We start from the raw sequence: 19,526 nt of genomic DNA, 5'->3' as shown, positions 1-19,526 counted from the left end.
TCAGAGTTTTATCTTCTCTGAAACAGATTATGAGAAGATAATTTTACCAGTGAGTTTTTCCAAACTTTCATGAACTTTCCATATGTTTTCTTTTTAATAAAAAATGACTGTCATCCAAACCATTTTATGAAGCACTCATGTAACCTTGGCATGAAAACTTGACAAATAAAACAAAAAGCCCCCCCCCCACCAAAGTATACCAGCTACATGTAGAGAGTTTGGAAGAAGCTATTAGCAAACCAGTTTAACAGTAAATTAAAAGAGCTACTTTCTGTGGATAAGCAAAGACAATTTAATCTGAGAATTCAGTAATATATAACAACACTAAATGCTCTAAGGAAAAAAAGGGATAATCTCTACTAATGTCAAAAAAGCATCTAATAACATTTGATAACCATTTTGATCAGGACACTTTTAAAAAAACTCTGTGAAAACTAGGAATAAGTAAATATATAAAACGATGAGGAAAAAATCACTTATTAACAACCAATTTTACCATTAGCTGTGAAAGTCTAGCAGTAACCTCATTAATACTAGGAAATAAAATATTCCCGCTAACACAATTCCTATTTTACATATTTTTAATGTTTGTTCCAAAAACAGTGCATAAATGTCTGCACATTTCCAACTTTATTATAATTAAATAAATAAAGATTATTACATTAAAGTAATGATATCTTTTCTCTATCAACTTGCAACAATTAAAACAAGTCCCCATTAGTATGAGTAATATGTAATTCTGGCAGCGGGGTGGTGACATGGACACGCTCATTCTGCCCGAGGGAGTATAAATTGGCAAAAACCTTTATGGAAGGCAGCTTGACAGATTTTAACCAAGAGCTTTAAAAGAGTTTATGTCCTTTGACCCAGTAATTCCACTTCTGGGAACTCCAGCCTAAGGAAATCATGAGAACCGCTGACAAAGATTTGTGTGCGACGATGTTAATGGCAGTTCTGTTTATAATACTTAAAAAAATGGGAAATAACCTAAAATGCCAAAAAAAAAAAGAGAATGGTCAAATAAAGTACAGCCAGGCAGTGTCATAATGTACAGGCATTAAAATCATGCTCTTGGAAAACTGTTTAATCTCAAGGGAAAAATACAATGTTAATTAGAAAAAGAAAGCAGGATACAAATTTATTTACTTTTGATCTGGATTTTTTTTAAAACATACATTTATATATATTATATATATGTAGGAATAAGTTTAATGGACTGGAAGGAAATATTAAAAAACAAGCAACATAAGTACTATTTTAACATAGTATTATCAGAGTTTGTTAAAGTCTGAAATTGCTGTCTCTCTGCTGAATCACTTAAATCACCAATAGGGACATTTCATATTGAAGGATAAAATTAATTCTAAATTACTACTACTGGAATGTGAACCTTGGTCATAGGCTGAGATTCAGTCCCTGTGCAGAGAATCGTTATCTTTGCAATAATTAGTATGTCTATTTCCAAATCACAGTTTCCATTCTTAACCATGGACAGTTTAGATCAGTCGAGAAACCGAAGATAAAGCCATGCCAGACAGCGCCACTCCCAGAAGATCCCAGTAGGTTCATTGTGGTGTCAGAAGTTATATGAAGATGGGCAAAGAGCTAGTGTAAAATAATCTTATCTTCTCCCCTTCTCCATCCATAAACAAAAGGATTTAGGCATTTTACCCTCTGTTGAAGGAAGTGAACAATGGGAATTAGAAGCTTGGAAAATGCCTGGGAGATACCTTGGGGTCCATTCTTTCTCCAAACAATGCAAGAAAACTAACTGGAAAAGAACCACATACAAAAGTGGAACCTGAGGGCTACCTGGGTGGCTCAGTCAGTTAAGCGTCTGACTTCGGCTCAGGTCATCATCTCCTGGTTCATGAGTTTGAGCCCCATATCAAGCTCTGTGCTGTCAGCATGGGGCCCACTTCAGGTCCTCATACCCTGCTCTCTGCCTCTCTCTATCTCTTAAAAGTGAACATTAAAAAAAAAAAAAGTGGAACCTGAGCATTGCAATGGGCTTCAGAGATGCTCTTATTCAGTTTCCTATCCTAAGTGGGAATTCTTAAATCTAATGGGGGGGTCGTTTACAGGCACTGGGAACCCCCTACCTCTGTAGACACGAGCTTCCTCATCTGTAAAATGGCAGCATTTACATGACAACTGTTAGGTTCATAATTATGAACATTATGTGAATTAATGCTTTTTAAGACCTTCGCGTAGTAGCTTGGCATGTGTTGTTTGTTATTACCTTTGCAAAGTTTCACATTCCTTTCTAGGACTTTTCTTATTGGATGACAAATCTGTTTATTGAGCCAAAAAACAGTTCCTGGAAATACACAGAATAAGTCTTATCCAACATCTACATTAACAGTCCTTCTAATACTTGAAGACAGCTTTCATGAATTTAATAACTGCTTTCTGTGGTTTTTTTCTTTTTTAATTTCAAGAATAGAACACAGTAGACTATAAAAATGAGCGTTATCAGTTTTCCTTTGGATTCTCTATGTAAATGTTGTTTAACATTCAAATGGAGCTGATTATAATTTGAGATATTAACAGTTAGATATGCCATTGTGTCCCTTTGTGATTGTTTGTGAAGGAGGTTAAACACTATATTAACTTCTGAGTAGTGATTTATTGTTGCTTTTGTTAGAGAAAAATAAAAAAAAAGAAGTAAAATAATATAATTTGATATTGCCTTTGAGAATTTTCAGTTTGCAGAGGTCTTTATTTCCTACTCAATTTTATTTTTTAAAAAGCATTACATGTAGTGTAAATACAGCATCACATAAATGCCGAGTTGTTCTTTGCTTCTTGGCTTAAGCTGTTGTGTAATATTGCTCTGTAACCATTAAGCAGCTGCTGTGCCTCAGAGATGCTCATATTTCCTTTAGTAGATGAAGGGAATTTACTATATGAATGTGTCCAAATTGCTTTAAAATTGTTGGCCTTTGTATCAGCTATTTACATTCACAGTGGTCTATGTAACACATGAAAACCATGTTTTAGGAAGGCCCCAGCAGCCTGGAGGTTACAGATGGGGTTGTGTTAACAGTAATAACCTGCATTTTGCTGAGTCTCATCCTTTGTACTATCACAGGGCTCCTAACACTCTGCATGATTCTCCCCGGTTATTTTGCCAGAGCCCTTAAGTATCATCGCTTGTATGCTTTCTTGTATGCTATTAGCTATCTGAGAAATATGTCATCCACTATTTCTTTTCTTTACCCTTCTCATCCCCTGTCCATTGTAAGGCTGTGTGTGCTGTGTGCAAAGAGGAGTGAAGGAGACACAGCCTCCTTCGGGTGCTTCCCCGAGGCTTCTCCGTTGCCTGGTCGCTCCCAGCCCCCACTCCCCTAAAGTCATGTTGGTAGGCATTACCGCTTGTCCTAGGGAGCCCTCCTTTCAACGAAGTCTCACTTTGCCCCATGCAGGAGTGGAGCCCAGTGGGACCTATGGGTGTTGCATTTTGTCTAGCAGGTGCCAAACAGCTCTGACATATTTTCATTGCCCTTCATAGTTACAGCAGAATAACTCTTTCAGCTTTCCATGTAGATTCAAATTCCTTGGGACGTAAATTGGAGGAACGGAGGAATGGAGAAACACCACGCTACATTCTGAATTGCCTATCCTTTCCTATGAGATGGTCATTGTGTGTGCGTACGTGTGTGTGTGTGTGTGTGTGTGTGTGTGACTGCCGTACTGTCTTCTTGCTTGCAGGATTAGCTTGAGGGGGCTCCTCCCTTATGATGTCCACACACCATTTCATCTTCATGTGCATGACTAAGAGGCAAATGGAGCCCTGGCTACTCACTGGAGTAATAAGGAAATGAACTTCAGATGAGATTTACATATTGAACTGTTACTACGTATGACATGTGATATAATTTATATAAATATATTGAAATGTTCACTATTCACTTGTTCATCAATTTATTTTACAAAAATTTTTGAAGTCTTACTCTTTGAACCCTTCCAGTTTCTTGTTAGTTCCTTTGTGGGAAATGCCTAAAGTTATACATTGGTATATAACGAAGTCAGAGATATAATCTGACTGTAATCATTGTTCTTTCCCATTCTATCCAAAAGCCTAAATAAACTCCTCAGCATGAGTTCCAGGGAATATCAGGAATCAGTATACTTATCCCTCAATCTTTAGCCATCTGTGCCTAAGTTGTTATATAATTTAGTAATTAGATGTTCATTTGTGACCCTGTTCCAAAAGGTTAAAATTTAACATTTTGTTCTATAAGCATTTATTTAGCAGTTACTGTATATATAGGCACCAAGTTAGTTGTTAAGGGAGATTCAGAGATGAACGAAACCCAGTCACTCCCCGAAATAAAGGAGCCAATAATTCTGTAAGAACCACAAGACTTGAAAACAAGTATCTTGGAAACTCAAATGTGCGAAGTGATGTAAAATAAGTACAAACTAGGCGCTATGTGAATTTAGCAGAAAAAGATTATTTCTGGCTGGCACGGGGCATGGGGGAGGAGGATGGAGGGACAGGTTATGGAGCAGATGGTGGTTGAGGTGGACATTGAAGGGTGAGAGCAAAGCCTGCAGAGGGAGAGCCTTCTGATCAGAGGGAGGGAACTACAGGAGAAAGATAGGAGGGCATTTACAGAGCACCTTTGGGTGAGGACAGATAACCTTGTCCAATTGTTAAATACATGAGCTGCCATCATGATAAATAATGGCTTCATATTTAATGTATTTGCCAGATATAAAATGTTGTATGAGGGCACCTGGTGGCTTAGTCTGTTATGTGTGGGACTCTTGATTTCAGCTCAGGTCATGGTCTCACTGTCGTGAGATGGAACCCCACATCTGTTTAGGATTCTCTCTCTCCCTCTCTGTCTGCCCCCTTCCCTGCTCATGCTCTCTCTCTATCTCTCAAAATCAATAAATTTACTTAAAATTTACATAGACCATATATAGAATAAAGTATAATTTATTATAGTTTACAAAGATGTCTACTGCTTTTGTTGTTTTGTACAATAATAATCTACCACATTCAGAACATTGAAAATATCTTTTCCATCAACCACACAAAGGAGGTCAATGTCCTTTTTTGTCTTCATGGCTTTATGCACCTGTACAGAGTAGGCTACCTCAACGTTTCTCAATAATCACTGAAATGTAAAACATCAAGTTGCTCACAAAGTAGGAGTTTCATAAAATACAGGTACATAAAATGGGGCTGTTTTGTTATTATCCTCTTAAAAATGTGCATGTTTTTTTTCAGAGTAATGACTTTGTATGACACCTGAGTTTTGTCCCTGGCTGAGATCTCATAATTCCTTCTCACTCTTTCTTTTGTTCTCTTTCTAAGGAAGGTGGACGGTGGGTATAATACAGTGTTCAGGCATGCATGGCTCCTCGGTTCACAGCAGTGAAACATACATTCCCATGGAATGATCTTTGGTCTTTTCATGCTATGTACAGTGCAAAATTGGTGCGGTAGCTTTTGTTTGGGTAAAATTTCTAAATAAAGAATTACAAATAATTTGTGAGCATCTGGGATCCAGTGTGTGTAATTCAATGAACAGGTCATTGTTGACCCAACCGGCCAATCCTAACTTACTGGGAAGGAGCAATTTCATCAGTGCTGTAAGTGACTTACCAGTCATAGCGATTTTATTGTCTCTAATTTATAAATGGGGAATCTGAGGCAGCCAGAGTCTAATAACGTGACCAGGATTCCACACTGGTAACTTGTGGTCGGGAGCCAAATCCCAGGTCCTTGACTTGAGTGCTCCCTGTTGGTACACCACCTATGACTCACATTCCCGCCCTGATTCCAGTCCCTTGGTTAGCCCTAAAACTCTATGTAAAATGTGATCCAGTTGCCAGTTCTTGGCATCTAGAGTTTGTTTTCCTGGAAGCATTTGAATTGTGAAAGTTTTCAGACTTTTCTTATTCTCTTCCTGGGGAGCAGAGGGTAACCATAACCGTCCTTCCGATATTTTTTCCCTCTTCACCCTCAGTACATCTCCTTCACATAAATGAGAAACCAGGGACACGACTGGAATTTGTGGGCCGTAGCTTGACCAGATACCACAGAAGACTGAACTTACTCAGGCTCCTGAACGATGGGCCACAGTCACTGTGGATCCTGTATATCACAGAAGGGTCATGTGGCATTCCTGGAAGCCCAGATTTTATCACCATTTGCTAAAAAAACAAAACAAAACAAAACAAAAAGTATGCACATCTTGAAATGAAGGGGGGTTCAAGGAAGTGGTAGCAAGAGTGAGAGAACAGTGAAATCATGTGAGCTTTATCAAAGGTGCATGGAAAAAGGTCTATGTGAAGGACTTGCAGTATGTACAAGTTCTGCTTTTGTGTGATTCATGACCCTGGAACAGGGGTGGGGGAGTGCTGGTAACAGCAGCTCACTTTTCTTTAATCAGGGAAGGATTTGCGAAAGAACAGTGGTTTCAAGAGACCTTTGAAGTAATTCCAGCAAGGTTCTAATTGTGGTTGTGGTTTTCCTTTCTCTTTCTTTCCTTTTTTTAAATGGGTAGACTTTAGTCTACCGGGTGCTACCGAGCTGAGTGCATTCAGTAGGAAGCCCTGAACCCTCATTCTCTGTGTGCGGGCCCTGGCAAATAAAACCAGAGCAATTGCCCTGAACATTTAGAAAGTTGAGGAAAATTTTCCTCGGAAATTATTTGGCTTCTAAATGTTTTACTTTCGTTTAAACAGACACAGATTTTATTCAGAGAGTTTTGCTTTTACTTGTCTTTGTTACAAGCATACTTGGGTTTTGTTCTAACCTTCAGTTTAAAAACACTGCAACAAATTCTAGTGTTTCATCATTTATTTGCTTCTTGCTTAATGCTGATTCTTTTCTTGATATTTGTTTTCAGGTTACCTGGAGGATAGTTTTGTAAAATCTGGAGTCTTCAATGTATCAGAACTTGTGAGGGTATCCAGAAGTAAGTAAACTGTTTTCTTATTATTTAATTATATAGTAGGACTGAAAATATTTTCTATATGGAATCTTAAATTCAGTATGAAGAATTACCACTTATGAGGAAAATTTGAGCTTTAATATCTCCATCTTTCTGAGAAAATCACATTTTGCCTAATTTTCTAAAATATTGGCATTTAAATCCTCGAACTGTGGAGTAGAAAAATTATTTGGGGGTTATTCTGATTGCTGTGTTATTGGTATTCATTTAATTCGCTGCTTGCTCTGTGACCATAGATGGTCATTTATATCAAAGGAAGCGTGATTAATTAAATGTGCTCCATGTTGTTATGATAACCCACATAAGTTTCCTGTAGATAAGTGCTTTTTCATTTTCCTAACATTTTGGTGGGGGCTCAGAGATGTACAGGATATACACACTAACATGCAGCGTGTAGAGGGATGCAGAAATTAACTTTGCAGATTGTAGCTTGGATATAGATAGAAAGCATTGTTATCCAAAACAATGTCCAATTGTTTTAACTGGCCACCTCACCTGAGACAGCATTCTTGACAAGCCGGATGAGATTTTTTCTTTGGGAAGTTCACCTGGCCAGCTACCTAAGCAAGGGAGTAGTTTACTGACTCAACTGTTTTACCTATTGCTGATGTGTTCCGATATAGCCAAGAGGTAGCTCTTCTGGCATGGCTGATGTTTAAAGGAGGTGACTCATTTCTTCTTGCTCTCTTCTCTGATTTAACTTATTTATGTAACTTTGAAGGCTGTATTTTTACCTGACATTTTGTTAGGGAGCATCACAGTTTAGAATGATGTTAAGCACACGATGAAGTGGCACTCTGTTCTTGTTTCACTTGTGTTCGCTCTGTGGGTCTAGTTCCGAGGTCATGACCAAGAATTGTGGTGATGCAAAAAGAACAGAGCTGGTCATGGAGGGTAAGTTTAGGTGGCATAGAGTTTAGAGTTATGGTCAGTAATATAATCTCCAAGCTAGGAGGTCTTTTGAACCATAGTTTCTTCAAGAGTTCCGATTTCTAGAGTGGCCAGTGCAAATAGCATGTATCCTAGTCATATACATGACCATTAAGACCTTAAGTAACTGATCCTTTCTGACATATTCTCCAGTAGATAAACACATGCCCCACAGACTTCTGTCGTGAGTCTGTTTACTTAGGGCAGTGTAGATCAACATCTAATATCCTATATCCTAGCAACTGCAGGGTTCATGTTTGCTAGACAAGAGGATTCTGATGGTCTACTCCATTGACTAAGGCAATGAGCCTTGCATGTTTTTCCCTGATCAATAATGTGGTATGGAAGGCCTCTGACATTTGAAAGTTTTCTGTGCTTATTTTTAATTTGGAAAGGAACATGTCTGACTTACTCACTGCCACTCTCTGGCATCATGTAAGGAAGGGGGAATTTGAAAGTGTGTGTGGGAGGTGTATGTGTGGGGGGGTTGTTTACCCTATACTGTTCTTTAGCAGAGAGGCTATACTGCTAGAGTTAGGAGACATTATACCATTATTTGTTTGAATTTGTCTATTTCTAAGTTTCAAAATATATTTTCATCCTTCTTGTGAGAAGGACAGAAGAATCATCTGTTAGAAAATATCATTAGCTCCTCATTCTAGGTAATACTTTGCTAGATGCTACAGAAGGGCAGCCACATAGAACCTTTAAAATCCCAGGGTGATAGTTTGAAAAGATCTGAATTAGAAACATAAAAGAAGATGAGAAACATACCTCTCTGTACCAGTTCAAAAGTGAGGTAAATCTAAGATACTTCATTCATTCTCTTTAAGCTTATACTGTCATCTCTTAGAGATGGTTAGGACATACATTACTGATTTGTAATTAGTAGGTTAATTATCTGTATTTTCATTCATTAGTTAATTTGTTCAGCAAACATTTAGTTTCTACTCTGTATGTAAATAGGTGTCTGTGAAATGCTTGAGAAGTTATTCTCCTAAGTGTTTTAATATATCCACATCATAACCTTATTTACACAATTGAACTTCATTGTTTATGAAATAAGGGTTTGCTAAGTAAGCAGAGACTTCAGCATAGCCTTACGCTGTATATCACCAGTTCTGACTTCCTGAGGATTTACAGTATGTTAATGGCTTCTGTCCTCCAGAATTTGACTATCACGTGACCCGTTAATGTGCATGTTGACTTTAGCTAATGAAGCTACTCAGTTTTAGGATAGTGATCTTTCTGTTGCATGATATTATCTCCATCTTAAAAGTTGATTTAAGATCTGCTTTTGGAGTGAGAAGAACAATGAGAGAGATGAAGGGTTGGAGACCAGCCCTTAGAATCTGAGGCTCTTCGTAGCTCTGTTTCTAAGGGGATATTGGCAGCCCTCTTAAACATGATTTGCAGCTTTTGGACTTCTTGCAGTTTTCCGGGAGAGGCGCAAACGCTGATCTTTGCTTCTGATGGAATTTCTTTCAGAGGCTTTTAAACAAGAGTATCAACCTGGTACTTGCCATGCTCGTATATTCTTTTTGTTATTAAATACATTTGGTGAGAGCTGCTTTAGATTTTGGCCATGCTTAGTATTAATCTACTTGTCTTCTTGTACTCTCCCATTTAATGTCGGAATGCTCACTAAAGTTTTACAATACCCATGTAGAAATCTGTGGAGAAATTGTTTTTATTGATGCCTTGATACTCTCTTACAATCCTTCTGCAACAAAATTTAGAAAAATAAAATTTCCAAAGATTTCTTATTATTTTGCTATAAATTTCACCTAGGATGTTTATGGCCGAGCAATCTGTGTTGACTGTCAAGCCATATGTATGAAATGGAAACTACAGATCTTTGCTTAAATATTGCATGAGCTTAATAAATTGCAAATACTTTACATAAAATATAACCTGTAAGTCTCCTGTTAGTAATTCAGTTCTTTGAATGGTATCTAGTGCTTGTAGAAGGCTGGTCAGATTACTAACTTTCACTAAGTCCCTCAAATGCCTCCTTCTAGCACGTACCCTGCTTTCCAGTGTCACAGAGAACATGGTTCTAATAATAAACTTTAAAGCTTGTAGTTACTATGGGATTTCTTACCTTGCATTTTTTTTTTTTTTTAACTCCGGTATACCTCAAGCTACAACAGTTGCATTTTAGCCTAAACAATTCAAGCCATTAGGCGTAGTGACACATTGAATACAAATATTTTCTGTGTAAAATGAGGTTAAAGTGCATGATATAAAAAGAGTGATTTAACAGAAGGAATAAACTCCAGAAGTTTGGAGAGGAGATTATCCTGTGTCTCTCGATTTTATTTTTAATATGAGAAGGGAGATGTTCATTGTATATTCTTTGATTAATTTTCTGTAATACACATATGCCTCCTATTCATACTTTCTTAAAAATATCTTAAGGTTAATCTTGACCTACCTGATATTGAAATAGAATTCATGGGGTGCCTGGGTGGGTCAGTCGGTTGAGTGTCCAACTCTCGGTTTTGGCCCAAGTCATGATCTCATGAGCATTGGGCTCTGCACTGGGAGCATGGAGCCTGCTTGGGATTCTGTCTCCCCTCTCTCTCTATCTCTCTTTCTACCCCTCCCCAACTCATGCACGTGTGTGCTCAGTTTCTCTCTCTCTCTTTTGCTCAAAATAAATAAATAGACATTAAAAAAAAAAGAAGTATAATCAACCAACAGCGAACATATTTCATGAACACACATTAAAATTCTGGGTAAGAAAAATTCCTTGAAAATTTGCATTCTTTTTGGAATCATATATTCAACTAGAGTCAGGAGAAAGGAAGATTAAGTAGACCGTGTGTTCATAGAGTGAATCACAAGGGCTCTAGAGTTTTGTTGCTATAGTCCCAGGACACATGGTCTCTCATTGGAGCTTTTGAAGTCCTTATAGAAACAGGTAAAGAAAAAACTGTTCTTAAGCACTGTCCTTTGACACCAACCTGCCTGGTCTCACTTTGCATATTATCTCTGCCCCTGACTTCACTGTTGTGGGAACCCCCTGTTGAGAATGACCTCCCCCTAATACCTTACTCATCCTCCAAAGTCCAGTACAAGCTATGGCATCTCCCCAGACTTCTTGGATCATTCACACATGGATTGGATTCTTCTTCCCATTAAATCCTATAGAATTTGTTGGTCATGTTATTCACTGGTCATTTTCATTATAATCTGCATTATGCTGGTATTTCTGTTTTTTTCATGAGTGTTTTGTTTACCCAGCTTGTTGCCCAATCTGTTTTATTAAAGGACAGGAACTATCTTAGACTGTTCTCTATCCCTTACAGTACCTGCCTGTAATGGAAACAAATAACAACTTGTTGAACGAACAGATTTTCAACAAATAGGTTCACTTCTACCTCTTCATCTCTTTCAGTGTGTTTTGAACTGTTCACTCTTTGCTAACTACTCCAGGCTGCCAGGGAAGAGATGTGGGGAAGAAATCAAGGAAAGTAGGGAAGTTCCGTTGTTGAATGCCTCTTATGCACCAGGCATGATGCTGGGCTTTTAAAACTCTTTACCTCATTTCCTCTTCAAAATAATCATAGGTGGTAGGTTACTATTCTTCTCACTTTACAGTTTGGGAAATTGGAGCATAGAGCTCAGAAGTTGCAGAGGGAGTTCAAAGTCAATGGCTACCTCCCAAGATTCTACTCATTCTAATACAACATGCTGCCTCCTGGGTTTATTCAAGATACCTAGAAACAATTTTTTAAAATTTGAACAGATGTCATTCATTGTATGCAAACCAATACTTATATATAAATTTCTCAGTTTAAAAATATATCAGCAAACTCAAAAAGACTTCCATTTTTTTTTTTTTTTTAGAGAAAGAGAGTATGAGCACATGCATGGGGGAGGGACAGAGGGAGAAGGAGAGAGAATCGGAGGCAGGCTCTGCACTGCCAGCACAGAGCCCAATGTGGGGCTCGATCTCATGACCTGAACCAAAGTCAAGAGTTGGACACTTAACCGAATGAAATTCCTTGATTTACAAAATAATACCTAAAAGTATAAAGCTCCATTAGTACATTCTAAGTGATTTTTATAAAATTGGGCATAAAAACTTAAGAAAACAAAGCATAAATGTTGAATAAAGCCACACTTAACTATTCATATATGAAACCTGAATGTGTATTTTGGGAGGAAAAAAACTTAGCTTTTTTTTCACATATGTCAGTTTTACTCGTATGCCTGCCCTAATATAAGAAACAGTTAAATAATGCATTCTAATGCATTCTGACATTAATGTTAATATTCTAATTTGATTTATTTAACAAATGTTTTGTTTGTTGAGAACCAACTGAATACAAAACACCTTGCTTGGTGTTGAGCAATGGGAAACATGTTTCCTCTGACGCATCTACAGACTAGTGTGGTGACAGATGTAGTGACAACTATAACAAAGGGGTGAGTGGAGAAGGTTGGGAACTGGGAATAGAGGAAGTGGTAACCAGTGATTATAGTCTGAGTGCCATATGTTTCCAAACTCGAACATTAGCATCATGAGGAAGTCTTATCATGTTATACCCTGGTGGATGGTTGGTATGAGAGTCTCAGGGGAAAGAAAGTTTGCCCGGAGGCATGGCAAGTATTAGATTATTACATTCAAATAGAGATGATAACTGTAAATGTCATTCCTGATGTTTCTTTCTGTTTTGTTCCTCAGCGCCCATAACCCAGGGAACTGGAGTCAACTTCCCAATTGGAGAAATCCCGAGCCAACCATACTATCATGACATGAACTCGGGGGTCAATCTTCAGAGGTCACTGTCTTCTCCACCAAGCAGGTAACTGAAAGAACCGCACTTGTTTTCAGTCTCCATGCAGATAGGTAGGTAGGTGGGTGTGCAGATAGGTGGGTGGGTGGGTGTGCAGATAGGTAGATAGATACAAAGGTAAAGATACAAAGCCAAGAAAGTGTTCAAGAATTTTTGCTGGTTTTACATATATTTTTCATCTTTAATCTGATTAAATTTATTTTGATATTTGAAAATGCAATGTAATTGTTGTTCAAAGCATTTAAAAAAATCTTTTGGGTGGGACAAGGGAACTCTGAAAATATATGAATATGATTTTTCAGAGCGTTACATCTACCAATGATCAAATGTAAGCACATACATGAATTCCAGAGCAAAACATTTCATTGTATGATATCCACTTCTTAAGAATAAGGGAACATGGAGATTATTTTCCTAAACTGTTTTAATGAAAGTTAGTTGCATTTGAATTAACTATGAGGCTATCCACATTTCTGTGTTTATTAACTAAGTTCAATTTCATATCACTTATGGTCAAACTGTATTTTCATATAGTTAATTTGCATAGCAAGGTAATTTGGTTTACTATCACTAAAACTGTGACTTAGTTGGGTCTTGAAAATGCTTTAGTTTTTCTGAATTTGAAGTGTGAATAGTAGTTTCTTATTTGATCTGATGGGTCAGTCTGTTGTCAACATAGATCTTTCTTCGTGGCCATTTGGTTTTAGATATTATGCCATTCACAATAAAAACGGTCACAAAAACATTTCTTTGTTATTTCCTTATGAAAATGTTTTCTGTATCACTCTGTCTTTCTTATGTATTTACTGCTGATTCACAGCTGAGCGAATTAGCTTTAAGGAGAGTTTGAAAAAATATGCATTCTAACTATGAATACCATAGGAATAAACTAAAGAACTGTTATTTACTTTCACTGTGGTTTTGCATGGATAGAAATTACCATCTTCTACATCATGTTAATACTCTGAGAGCTGAGTTCAATATTAATCACAGTACATCTGTGAATATACGCAGATGTACATGTATTTCTAGAATTTGGAAACAGTGCAGTGAAAAGGGGACAGTCTTGGAAGTCAGAAGTCCTTATTTCGTGTCAGACTGCTTCCACTCACATGCTCTGGGAAATTCATGGAATTTCTCCAAATTTGTCTCCCCACTTGTAAGAAAAAGGAGAGCTAATTTATGTATAGGAGTTCTGCAGTCAGTTCCAACTCTGAAAGCCTATGACATTATGTTTGTTATCACTACATAGTTAATTCTTAAGATATCTTTTTTTAGATTCTGCCTGCAGAGATGTGAATAAGATTTTTTTTTTAATTTAAGGGAAAAAATCCATTTTCATAGTCCTTATTGACTGCTTCATAGGCTATTGGTGGGAATATATGAAAGCAATATATCATACAAGCTGGTCTGTGCCTTGATGTAGTTTTTTAATCTCTACCCTAAATATTTACTTTTCTTAATAATTAGGATGTGGGGTGCCTGGGTGGCTCAGTCAGTTAAGCGTCCGACATCAGCTCAGGTCATGATCTCACGGTTTGTGAGTTCAAGCCCCATGTTAGGCTCAGTGCTGACGCTCGCTCAGAGCCTGGAGCCTGTTTCAGATTTTGTATCTCCCTCTCTCTCTCTGACCCTCCCCTGCTCACGCTGTCTGTCTGTCTCTCTCTCAGAAATAAATTTTTAAAAAATTAAAAAAAATTAATAATTGGGATGAGCCATGTTTTCTTTATTAAAATAGATCATTTTAAAAGTATACCATTTGGTTTGAATTTGGCAATGGCCTGTTTTTCATGGTTGATCATAAGAATAAAAGATTACATGGGCCACCCAGGTGGCTCAGTAGTTTAGGTGGCTGACTCTTGATTTTGGCTCAGGTCACGATCTTATGGTTCGTGAGTTCGAGCCCTGCATCAGGCTCTGTGCTGACAGGGTAATTTGCTTAGGATTCTCTCTCTCTCCCTCTCTCTCTGCCCCTCCCCTGCTTGCACGTTCTCTTTCAAAATAAATAAATAAACTTAAAAAAGTAAAGGATCACTAAACTACTTTTTAGAAAAATATAAAGAATATATAAGATAATTTATAATCAATAAAGTATAACAGAATTGTTTGATATTATTAATTATAGGATTGCTAATAATAATTACTACTTAATAAGGATCTTCAAAATGTCAGCCACTTAACTAAGAGCTTTCCATTTAATAATTCATTTAAGCCTCTCAACCACTCCCCTTTGAACTAGGTTTTATTGTTTCCATTTTATAAATGATTAAACTGAGTTTACAAAGGTTAAGGAGCTTACTATTAAGTTGTGAGTGGCCTAGTCAAGATTTGATACTAGGCTGGTTCCACTGCAAAGCTCATGTTCTACTTTACTCAATTGCTTTATCTTTAAATTAAAATGAAAAGATTACATTGTTAACTGTAAGTGCTATGCTAATGAATATTATTAATATTGATAATAATGATGAGTCAGGTATAATCTTACTAATTTGAAAATTAGTACACACATCAAAAATTCCCTTTTTAGTACTGATATTTCTTTGGAAATATATTTCAAAAGGTAACTTTAATAAACATCCTACCTGTTAGGCAGGTACAGGCATAATATGGTGTAATAAATGATATATACAACTAGAAATATTTGCTATTCCTATAGAAGTCTTGAATACACTCCATTATTTCAGAAATGATTCTGAGATCCTATTACTTTGGTTTTTGTAATCTTTCACAATAAGAATTTCTCAAATTGTATACATTCACATGCTATGTGCCTTCTTGGCCCACTAATGTAACTGCTGTCATATTTTAACAGCAAAAGACCCAAAACTATATCCATAGATGAAAATATGGAGCCAAGTCCTACAGGAGACTTCTATCCCTCTCCGAATTCACCAGCTGCTGGAAGTCGAACATGGCATGAAAGAGATCAAGGTGAGCAATAAGGACGTTCCTCCAGATGCATTAGAGTTAAGATGTCAGCTTACTTCAAAAGTTCCGTTTAGTCAAAGTTTCATAATTGAATTGATATGGATTATATTTTCTTCATAAAATAATTGCAGTGAAATTATTTTTAGATAAGGTACTAGTCACGGGTCATCAAAGTTACAAAAGTCCCGTATTTTCCATGTCTGTTGGACTTTTTTTCCCAGACAGAACGATCTTTTAGAACCCCCACTTATGGATGTGACTGGCTACGGGCTATCTGCATTCGTTGGTTGGATTGCAGCAAAACCGCAAGTTCTGATTCAGTGAGATCTGTTTGCGACTCTGTGTGGGAGGTTTGCAGGTGCAAGTTACTGAAAGTTCCCATTTCAAGGAAGCCATAATTCCTTTTGGGAAGTGGGTATAGGGTAAACAGTAAATACAAGTTAATACAAACTTTGTGTCTGAGTCAATCTAATGGTTCTTTCTAGATGAAACTATGACCCAGTTGTAGGGCAGCTTTGAAGAAAAATAGAATTTGATAGATACTACTTGGCTCTCTAAATGGAGACTTAGTGTGTTTTCATTCTTAAAGTCTATTGGGTTAAATATATTTATATTTCATTAGACATCCTCATGCCCTTTGGCCACAATTAGAGGGAGATTAAGGATTAAGCACAGAACTAAAAAAAAATTAGCTAACTCCAAAGCTTTGTTGCTCTGTATGTGTATAAATATGATTTATATCAGAAGCATAAAAATAGTTGAAAAATTTCTTCACATCAATATTGCATTTTATTAAAAGTGTAAAAGAAAAAAAATCTCTTTATCAATTGTTTTTAGCCCATGACTTAAGTGTATGTATCTGAGGTTGGGGAACTGTGTACTAGGTTATCTAAGGAGATATGCTTCAAATGACTCTGAAGCATAGCGGTTAAAGTCAAAGTCAGTTTCTTATTCAGGACTTATTTGCTGCTCCACATTTTCATACCTAGCACCATAGGATCTAAAGAATAGTGAAAGAAACATCATGGAGGCATTGGACTTTGAGTCAGGTGGGTCTTCTTTAGCATGTTGAGATCGTTAACTAGTCAAGAAGGGGCAGAGTGGGCAGAGAGAAAAACAGAGCCAAGTACTGTGCCACGAGTGAGTTTCAGAACGGCCGTGTTATACTGTGTGGCTGGACACTGCATGGGTAAGGAAGTAAGGAGAGATGATGAGTTATTTTAAAGAAGGATCTGAAAATCAGCAGGAGAGTTTTGACTCTGAGATGACCTCCCCCTCTTCCAAATCTATTCTTCAGACAGTAGACAAAGTCTTTATAAAACTTAATACCATCATATGACTGCCCTGCTGAAATCCTTCAGCAACTTTCCAGTCCGCCTAGGAGAAAATCCAAATTCTCTCCTATGATAGACAGGCCCGGTTCCTTGTCTGGCCTCAGACTACCACCCTGGCCTCAGCAGATGCTGTCTGATGTTTCTTCTTGCACTTACCTTACTGCTTTGTAATGCTTGGGAAGGCAAGACCCAAGAACTTTATCTAAGCCATGCCCTCTGGAATTCTCTTCTAACTCTCCATCTTGCAAAATTTGGGGCATCTTTCAAGTCCTAGCCTAAATTGAGGATTACAGTCTAAATTAGGTCTTAGTATTTTTCTCTCCTGACACCCAATAGTGTTCCTTCATTGTTCTCATAATAGATAGCTATATACTCATTTATGGGATTCATTGTCTAAATCTGTCTGCACTGTGAGGGCAGGGACCTTATCTATTTTAGCTATTATGTAACCAGCACCTTGGTGCATAGTAGGGACACAAAAGATATTTGTTGGATAAATGAAAGATTGGTAGGCAGAACAGAAGTCTCATTAGTGAAGGCAAGAAATAATATTTCTGAGACTTTCACCAGACTTGCAGAAGTAAGAATAAAAAAAGAAGAATAAAAAAAACAGAACCCTCAACCCTTTATATATTATTGCTTGTTTAACTGGGCATTGTCACTTTCTTCTAAACAAAGCCATATTTTCCCCTTCTGAAAATTATTCTGGAAAAGATTCTAATGGTAATAATAATAACATTGTGAATGTGTGGGAATGGATGTGTTGTTCAGAAGTGTAGGTGTTCTTTATTATAGAGCGTGTCACTTTGTAAAAATTGATTCCTCTTTCAGCCTATTGAATAAAGCCAATCTCAAATCATATTATAAAACATTTTTGAAAAGTAGAAGGGAAACTGTCATTCTTTCTCTTTGTAAAATCGTTGTATTGTCTTGGTGATTTTCTTTTGTCAAGATGACTAGAATTACTGGAGAAGTCTGGAAGGGCATATTATATTAAGAGTAAGGAAGAATGATCCACTCTCAAGTGTACTTAAAAAAAAAAAAACTCTTGTCACTTTAATTCTGAAGACCCTGAAGACTTTGTAATGTGCACAATAAGCCATTGTGGGAAGAAGACTTGAACTACAATTAAAAAATGAGGACAGTACAGTACTATCTTTATAAATTTACTAAGCCAGATGCAGTCCTTTTGTTCTTAGAAAATCGACTTTTAAAAATTTGCAAAATAAAATGCCCCATGGTGGTTCTTGTCCATCTTCAAATGTTCTTCAGACACAGTTGCCCGTCATGAAGGGAATACTCTAAAGGGTGTATTGAGCACCACTCGATTGGTATTGGTAATGGCTTTAGTACATGTCTTATACTTGTTTCTCCCACAAAGCTCTGTGCTAATTGGTAATCAATAACTACTTATTGGTTGATTAAGTATGCTTGTGTTTATATTTGGCAGAAATGTTTAAAATTTACCATTAACTATTTCCTGGGTATGCCTTATTCTGTTAGTATTAACATTGCATATTAAAATCCTGCCAGAGCCCTTTGCAACACTGATTTTTGAAATATAAGAATTAAAGATAACAAAATTATGGACAGTGTGTGGCATTCTGCTTTCCCTTATACTCTGAAACACCAACCTAAACAGCCATTGAGATTTATTACATGTAGGCAAAAATATAGGATATAATACAACTAACATAATTTTATTTATTTTGAAAAGAATAATAATTTTGAAAAGAAATTAGGCAAATTTTCAATGCAAAATATAGGTTTTGGTAATAATAAATATTTATGTAGTTTCTAATAATTTAATGAAAAAGTATTTTTATTTTAGAGTATTATAAGCATAATTACTCATATTTGTATGTCTTTTTCACAACACAGAAAAGTTTCAATATCCTGGTCATAAAAGAATTATAATTTTTAATTTTGCAGAATAGAGACATGACCATTTTAAAACTAAGGTCTATGTAATAGTGTCAAACAGTTCGTAGGAATCTATATAATTTGCTTAAATCTCCCCTTATATATAGTGAGGGAAACTAAATTTATTGATATCTACATTATGCAATACTTATATTTTTATTTTGTGATCTTTTACACAGAGGGAAGGGAAAGAAAAAAGAAAACTGGCCACTAACAAAGGGCTAGACAGCTGCTGTTACATTCCTTTCCTAGATTCTAAAGTAATCTTTCTTGCTAATCTCTTCTATGAATTTCCCAGCCTTAAACTTCCTGACTGTTCCAACCCAATTGAAAACTTGGGTTTTTTTGTATATGATGTTCCATCATTTTCAATTTTGATGGTTAAATTAATAGAACCAGATTAGCTTATCAATGTGTATGCCGACAACTTCTTTAATTCCAATAACACACGAAAAATACCATCTGATCTTGTGTGCCTTAATTTTTTTCCACCTGAGTCAATTCAGAGACTCAATTCCTAGTTGATATACTTTTCTTGAAATCTTTTGAGTGTTTATTTGTAACTTCCTTTTTTTTTTTTCTCTCATTTATTTATTGAGAGACAGAGGCCGAGCACAAGTGGGGGG

General features: G+C 36.7%; 1 protein-coding gene across 7 annotated transcripts in view; it reads left to right on the top strand.

Moving 5' to 3' along the window:
- Window positions 1-19,526, top strand: part of NFIB (nuclear factor I B) — a 228,958-nt gene that overhangs the window by 156,430 nt on the left and 53,002 nt on the right. For all 7 annotated transcript variants that reach the window (XM_077765030.1, XM_077765034.1, XM_077765033.1 and 4 more), the window contains 3 exons: window positions 6,873-6,941; window positions 12,604-12,724; window positions 15,528-15,646. In XM_077765030.1, the coding sequence (XP_077621156.1) occupies window positions 6,873-6,941; window positions 12,604-12,724; window positions 15,528-15,646 (309 nt within the window). The remainder of the gene's footprint in view (window positions 1-6,872; window positions 6,942-12,603; window positions 12,725-15,527; window positions 15,647-19,526) is intronic.

This window comes from Crocuta crocuta, unplaced genomic scaffold, assembly GCF_008692635.1.
Source record: "Crocuta crocuta isolate KB4526 unplaced genomic scaffold, BGI_CrCroc_1.0 scaffold687, whole genome shotgun sequence".
Classification (NCBI taxonomy): domain Eukaryota; kingdom Metazoa; phylum Chordata; class Mammalia; order Carnivora; family Hyaenidae; genus Crocuta; species Crocuta crocuta.
Note: the sequence above shows the minus strand (reverse complement) of the source record. Positions and strands in the feature narration are given on the sequence as shown.